At 31.4% G+C, this 8,276-nt stretch overlaps 1 protein-coding gene across 1 annotated transcript; it reads left to right on the top strand.

Moving 5' to 3' along the window:
* The first annotated feature begins 269 nt into the window (after window positions 1-269).
* Window positions 270-2,318, top strand: LOC122507609. The gene has a single exon (XM_043620412.1). The coding sequence runs from the start codon at window positions 270-272 to the stop codon at window positions 2,316-2,318; it is 2,049 nt and encodes a 682-aa protein (XP_043476347.1).
* Window positions 2,319-8,276: the final 5,958 nt, after the last annotated feature.

Genomic DNA, 8,276 nt, shown 5'->3' with positions numbered 1-8,276 from the left:
TGGCATTGATTGATGACGTATGAAATCGTTTTTTTTTATTTTTTAAAACTTTCATAAGAATGAATTTTTTAATGTGTTAAGTATTTTTTTAAAATCGCTCTTTTATCGATCATTTTATTACTTATTGAGTTTTTAGTATTAGTTTTTATTTTTTAAGATTATATTCTATTTAACATTGATATTACAGCATTAATTAATTCATTCATTCATTCATTTTTGATTAAAAAAGCATTTTTTTGTCAGTAATTGCGACGTTTGATTATATAAAAATGGCTTTTGCGAATAGATTGTCGTGTTACATTTGTAACAGAGCATATGCTCCAAACCTTATGGCCCGAATTGATGGAGATGTTAATGATGAAAAAAGGTTAATAGCTATTGCTAGACGCGAAGAACTAAACAGACCAGCTTTAGTCGTAACAGATCGTACAAGATTGTGTATCAATTGCAATCAGTCTGTCACAAATGAAATAAGAGAATTAGAACAAAATCCATCATGTTTGAGGCTTAATGTTTTGACCCAAACGGCAAATGGGAGTTGCTTAATATGCAACGGAGTTGTTAATATTCACAGACTTAGTCTTAAATGTAGAATAAATGTCTTTCTTTCCCAGAACATTTACATACCAGCCAACGTTAAATCTTGCGATCACCATTTAAACAATTTAGGATTACTTTTGCAGCCTTTGTTACAAGGTTTACGGTTTGTTAACAGGCCTTATAGAATAAATAGACAAGATTTTCAACCATTTTTTGAGGGAGTACGCAATGCTGCAGTAGAACGAGTAAGTTTCATTGATATTGACTCTATGTCAGATGAGGATTTTAGAGCATGTTTTCCAGTTTCGAAAGATCATTTCGAAGAATTGTACAATTTTCGCGTACCTGTACCTCGTGAAAATGGCCACAGATATGTCACAAGAAAGGACCTTTTAGCATTCTTATGCAAGATGAGACAAGGACTACCTGATAAGTTTTTGAAAGTAATGTTCAATTACCCAAGCAGACAATCCGTAAGCCTGGCAATTGCAACTGTCAGACAGTCCTTAATGCTGCAATTTGTTCCTCAAAACATTGGTTTCCATGCTATAACACCGAATCAATATATCGAAGAACATGTAACCGAATTCGCAAATGAATTGTACAATCCAGATCCAAACAATCCGAAAGTAATATCTGTAATAGATGGAACTTATGTCTATTGTGAAAAAAGCAGCAACTTTCGAACTTTAAGGCAGACGTTTTGTCTGCATAAAGGCTCTTATTTAGTTAAACCTGACATGATTGTAGCACCTAATGGCTACATATTGACAATTCAAGGTCCGTATTTCTCAGATGGCAGAAATAATGATGCTGCCATATTAAGAAATGAATTTAATATTGACGGAGAAAGCATGAGAGAATGGTTCCCACGTGGTTTCATCATGATTGTTGATCGAGGCTACAGAGATGTAACTCCATTATTGACGGAACTAGGAATTGACTGGCGAATGCCACCATACATACCCCAAGGACAAAATCAGTTGTCAACAGAAGAAGCGAACGAGTCTCGCCTAATAACGAAAAATAGGTGGGTTGTTGAGAGTGTCAATGGACATATGAAGACAGTTTTTAAATTCTTGGCTCAAAAAATAAGTATCACTCATTTACATAACCTTCAACATTTTTTACTTATTTGTGGCGCTATTCTAAACAGATACTATCAGCGATTAGAAATGGAAGGAGCAAATGCACAGTTGGCAAGGCAAATGCTACAAAAATCAAGAGAGCCAAACATTGTTCAAGCTTACGTGGAGCTTGAGGAACTGCACAGGAGAAATGCAAGAAGATGGATCCTTTTGAATGATAACGAAGTTCCAGATTTTCCACGAATTACACTGGAATATTTAAAAGGTGTAACCTTTGGAGAATATCAAATAGAATTGTCTCCAGCATACATACAAGACAAACTCCAAAGAGAAAATGATCAAACCTTCCAGTTAGAAATTCCACGTAACCAAGACATTGTTCCTGGATTGATTAGAGTAAGAATTCTTTCCAGATTCAGAAATGCAGGAAAGCATCAGTTGTGGATGAAATATAAAACACCGGTCCGAAGAAATGAGGCTGAACCAATTGAAGGGTATTATTGCACTTGCAGATCAGGTGCACGCACCTTAGGAACATGTGCACATATAACAAGTGTCTTGTGGTACCTAGGATACGCTAGACACGAACAAAATATTAGATACCCTTCAATTGCGCTTCTTAACATCATATTAGATGCTGCTAATAGGCCAATCCCAGAAGACCTTAACCAAATGCAGCAAGATGATTAATACTTATTTAATAAGTAAAAGTAAACAAAAAATATTATACAATGATGATAAGAATATAATCTTAAAAATATAATCTTTTTTTAACACATGTAAGTACATGATCTGGGAGTATAATTGTCTGAAAAAATTAAAAAAATGTAAAAAAACATACCAAAAAAATTCGCACAAAACTAATACCTTCTCATATGATAAGAAAGTAATCAAAATAAAAAAAGAAATAATTAAAAAAATAAGGAAGACTTTTTAGGTACTTTAAATGATTGTATGTGACTTTGAAACAACAGTAGTTGCTGAATGGTTGTTGATAGTAACTGTATTTTTTTATCACATTCAGCTAAAAAATCTAAGGCTGTCTGTGTTAAAAGAAAATAAGAAAGCCTCTTTATGTACTTAAAATGATTGTGAGTGACTTTCATTCAACAATGGTTGATGTATGGTTGTTGATAGCAACTATAATATTCTTTTAACACATCGGATTACACAATCTGGGCAAATAATAGTTAGAAGAAGATAAGGGATTATTTTTAGGTACTTTCAATAAATGTGTGCGACTTTGATTCAACCATAATCGTTTTATGGTTGTTGGTAGCAACTACAATATTGTTTTAACACATCCCACCACACAATCTGGCCATATAATTGTTGGAGAAAAATGTCGGAGGCTTCTAAGTTACTTTAGTCAATTCTGCGTGACATTAATTCAACAATGGTTGTTGTATGGTTGTTTGTAGCAACTATAATATTGTTTTAACACATTAGACTGCACAATACAGGCGTATAATATTTAAAAAAAATTAAAAATAACAGTCTTTATAGTTACTTTAAATGGTTGTGTGTGACTTTAAATGAACAATTGTTGTTGTATGGTTGTTGGTAGTGAAAATAATATTTTTTAACTCATACGAATTCTCTTCCTAGGCGTTTAAGTGTTTAAAAAAATAAGAAAGACTTTTAATGTAATAAAAATAATTGTGCACGACTTTGAATTAACAATGGTTGTTGTATGGTTGTTGGTTGCATCTATAATATCTTTTTAATACATACGAATATACAATCTGGGCGTATAAGTTTAAAAATAAGAGTCTTTATATATTTTCTAATCGATTAAAATGATTGTGTGTGACTTGCATTAACAATGGTTGCTGTATGGTTGTTTGTAGCAACTATAATATTTTTTTAACACTTTCTACTATACAATCTAGGCGTATAATTGTTGCAGGAATATCAAAAAATCTTTCTACTTTTCTAAAATAAAAGCGTGTGACTTTTTATCAACAATGGTTGTTTTATGGTTGTTGGTTGCAGTAATATTTACCATACATGAACTTTAAACGCTTTTAAATAAATGTTCTTTGCTTTTGAGAGCTGCAGAATATTTATTTCATTCTGTTTTTCATTTTCTATGTTTGCGCTTTACCCTTTTTAAGCTGTAGTTTGTACAGTACCTTTTATGTCTTTAATGTTGTATAACAAAAAAACTGTCCATTATTTTGAGTTTTGGCATTTACATTTCTTAATCAGGAGGTCATAAACTACAAAATTGCAAAGTATAACAAAATTTCACCGGGATCTTTTTTCCCATGTATTTGGTGCGGGGTCCTTTATTTTTTTTGTACGGAAATCTTCCGGAAAATTTCCAAATATTTATTTTTTTTGTACGGAAATCTTCCGGAAAATTTCCAGAAATTTATTTTTTTTACGGAAATCTTCCGGAAAACTTCCGGAAATTTATTTTTTTTTACGGAAATCATCCGGAAATCTTCCGGAAATCTTCCGGAAATTTATTTTTTTTTTACGGAAATCTTCCGGAAAACTTCCGGAAATTTATTTTTTTTTTACGGAAATCTTCCGGAAAACTTCCGGAAATTTATTTTTTTTTACGGAAATCATCCGGAAATCTTCCGGAAATCTTCCGGAAAATTTCCGGAAATTTATTTTTTTTGTACGGAAATCTTCCGGAAAATTTCCGGAAAACTTCTGGAAATTTATTTTTTTTGTACGGAAATCTTCCGGAAAATTTCCGGAAATTTATTTTTTTTTTACGGAAATCTTCCGGAAAATTTCCGGAAAACTTCTGGAAATTTATTTTTTTTGTACGGAAATCTTCCGGAAAATTTCCGGAAATTTATTTTTTTTTTACGGAAATCTTCCGGAAAATTTCCGGAAGATTTCCGTAAAAAAAAAATAAATTTCCGGAAGGTTTCCGGAAGTTTTCCGGAAGATTTCCGTACAAAAAAAATAAATTTCCGGAAGATTTCCGGATGATTTCCGTAAAAAAAAAATAAATTTCCGGAAGTTTTCCGGAAGATTTCCGTACAAAAAAAATAAATTTCCGGAAGATTTCCGTAAAAAAAAATAAATTTCCGGAAGTTTTCCGGAAGATTTCCGTAAAAAAAAAATAAATTTCCGGAAATTTTCCGGAAGATTTCCGTAAAAAAAAAATAAATTTCCGGAAGTTTTCCGGAAGATTTCCGTACAAAAAAAATAAATTTACGGAAATTTTCCGGAAGATTTCCGTAAAAAAAAAATAAATTTCCGGAAGTTTTCCGGAAGATTTCCGTACAAAAAAAATAAATTTACGGAAATTTTCCGGAAATTTATTTTTTTTTTACGGAAATCTTCCGGAAAATTTCCGGAAATTTATTTTTTTTGTACGGAAATCTTCCGGAAAATTTCCGGAAAACTTCTGGAAATTTATTTTTTTTGTACGGAAATCTTCCGGAAAATTTCCGGAAATTTATTTTTTTTTTACGGAAATCTTCCGGAAAATTTCCGGAAAACTTCTGGAAATTTATTTTTTTTGTACGGAAATCTTCCGGAAAATTTCCGGAAATTTATTTTTTTTTTACGGAAATCTTCCGGAAAATTTCCGGAAGATTTCCGTAAAAAAAAAATAAATTTCCGGAAGTTTTCCGGAAGTTTTCCGGAAGATTTCCGTACAAAAAAAATAAATTTCCGGAAGATTTCCGGATGATTTCCGTAAAAAAAAAATAAATTTCCGGAAGTTTTCCGGAAGATTTCCGTACAAAAAAAATAAATTTCCGGAAGATTTCCGTAAAAAAAAAATAAATTTCCGGAAGTTTTCCGGAAGATTTCCGGAAGATTTCCGGATGATTTCCGGAAGATTTCCGTAAAAAAATAATAAATTTCCGGAAGTTTTCCGGAAGTTTTCCGGAAGATTTCCGTACAAAAAAAATAAATTTCCGGAAGATTTCCGGATGATTTCCGTAAAAAAAAAATAAATTTCCGGAAATTTTCCGGAAGATTTCCGGAAGATTTCCGTACAAAAAAATAAATTTCCGGAAGATTTCCGTAAAAAAAAAATAAATTTCCGGAAATTTTCCGGAAGATTTCCGTACAAAAAAAATAAATTTCCGGAAATTTTCCGGAAGTTTTCCGGAAGTTTTCCGGAAGATTTCCGTACAAAAAAAATAAATTTACGGAAATTTTCCGGAAGATTTCCGGAAGATTTCCGTACAAAAAAAATAAATTTCCGGAAGATTTCCGGATGATTTCCGTAAAAAAATAATAAATTTCCGGAAGTTTTCCGGAAGATTTCCGTACAAAAAAAATAAATTTCCGGAAGATTTCCGGATGATTTCCGTAAAAAAAAAATAAATTTCCGGAAGTTTTCCGGAAGATTTCCGTACAAAAAAAATAAATTTACGGAAATTTTCCGGAAGATTTCCGGAAGATTTCCGTAAAAAAAAAATAAATTTCCGGAAATTTTCCGGAAGATTTCCGTAAAAAAAAAATAAATTTCCGGAAATTTTCCGGAAGATTTCCGTACAAAAAAAATAAATTTCCGGAAATTTTCCGGAAGTTTTCCGGAAGATTTCCGTAAAAAAAAAATAAATTTCCGGAAGTTTTCCGGAAGATTTCCGTAAAAAAAAAATAAATTTCCGGAAGTTTTCCGGAAGTTTTCCGGAAGATTTCCGTACAAAAAAAATAAATTTCCGGAAGATTTCCGGATGATTTCCGTAAAAAAAAAATAAATTTCCGGAAGTTTTCCGGAAGTTTTCCGGAAGATTTCCGTACAAAAAAAATAAATTTCCGGAAGATTTCCGTAAAAAAAAAATAAATTTCCGGAAGTTTTCCGGAAGATTTCCGTAAAAAAAAAATAAATTTCCGGAAGTTTTCCGGAAGATTTCCGTAAAAAAAAAATAAATTTCCGGAAGTTTTCCGGAAGATTTCCGTACAAAAAAAATAAATTTACGGAAATTTTCCGGAAGTTTTCCGGAAGATTTCCGTAAAAAAAAAATAAATTTCCGGAAGTATTCCGGAAGTTTTCCGGAAGATTTCCGTACAAAAAAAATAAATTTCCGGAAGATTTCCGGATGATTTCCGTACAAAAAAAATAAATTTACGGAAATTTTCCGGAAGATTTCCGGAAGATTTCCGTACAAAAAAATAAATTTCCGGAAGATTTCCGGAAGATTTCCGTAAAAAAAAAATAAATTTCCGGAAGTTTTCCGGAAGATTTCCGTACAAAAAAAATAAATTTCCGGAAGATTTCCGGATGATTTCCGTAAAAAAAAAATAAATTTCCGGAAAATTTCCGAATAATTTCTGAAAAAAAAAAAATTTCCGGAAAATTTCCGGAAGTTTTCCGGAAAACTTCCGGAAGCCTCTTCCGGAAAGTTTCCGGAAGTTTTCCGGAAAACTTCCGGAAACCCTTTCAGCTGGGTGACAATAAAGAGAATTAATTTTTTTTTACAAAAAAAAATTCAATGCCACTGAAAATAGTATAATGAAATTTTAACACTTTGAAAGAGGAACAAAATATAAATTATTTAAAATTTTCCTGAAAATTAAGAAAAGAAAATTCTTCTCTTGTCAGTAGAAATTCAGAATAACCTTAAATGAGGTTCTGGAGCCCCCACTAATTAAAATAGGGTCGTCACATACTACTCACTACAAGTTAAGTAATGAAAATACAAGAAACATCTTAAAAAAGATATTTTCTTGTAATTTCTTTAAAAACTTAAACTGACACTAAAAAGATTCTTCCTTCATTAACACAATGCACAGGGCAAAAATTATAAATTTGAAAATATTTTGAATTGAATAAGATAAAATTCTCACAAGCAAGCGTACTTGCGCGTGAAAAGATGTATTAACCGTCAACAAGAAAGAAACCAAAAAATTTTTTTTTTTTGAAAATTAAGAAAAAAATTTTGTTTTTCAAAAAAAAATTTTTTTTTTTGAAAAATTCAAAATGGGGCCAGGCAAACACGTAAGAAAGATCCCACCGCTGCCACCATCAGCTTGTTACGAACCGAAAAATAATTATTTATTAAATTATTAAAATCCGAAGAAAAATCCAGAAGTCAAAAATTTGGAATATAAAAATTTACTTGTTGAGCAATGAAAAGAAATTCTACCGCGCGCCTGCGGAGGTTTGTTGGAGGAAACTAAGCTGCCAGGGTCGGATAACCCTATTTTTATTGTATGGGATCGTTTTTCTCTTTTAAAAGAGTTTACCAAGCAACCCTTTTCGATTTTAATTTAATAAAAATTTAAATAGTTAAAGGAAAATTATTAGGCAATAAAAGACATAAAAGAATTTTAATTTTATTAAAATTTAAATAATTAAAGGAAAATTATTAGGCAATAAGAGACAGTAAAATTTTTAGTAAGAGATTACAATTTATTTTTAAAAATTTTAGGTAGGAGAAGTTACAAGAATTATAAGAAAGATAATTAAGAAAATTAAAACGATACAAAATTTTTACTCACTCACTCTTTCCTTCAAATAATTCTCTTATTTCCTACCATCAGAACTTGATTGTTCGGCGGGCGAAGATACCTTTGATTGTTTTTTTTACTTTACTCTTGCCAGGCTTCTCAAATTTGGGCGGCCTAAGCACTACACACACGCACAAAACAGTTCACAATTTGAGGGACAAAGAAAATATAAAATAGGCAAGCACTTACGCACTGAATTTAATATTTTAA

Source organism: Leptopilina heterotoma, unplaced genomic scaffold (genome assembly GCF_015476425.1).
Source record: "Leptopilina heterotoma isolate Lh14 unplaced genomic scaffold, ASM1547642v1 Lhet_479, whole genome shotgun sequence".
Classification (NCBI taxonomy): Eukaryota; Metazoa; Arthropoda; class Insecta; order Hymenoptera; family Figitidae; genus Leptopilina; species Leptopilina heterotoma.
This window is presented reverse-complemented; position numbering and strand designations above follow the sequence as displayed.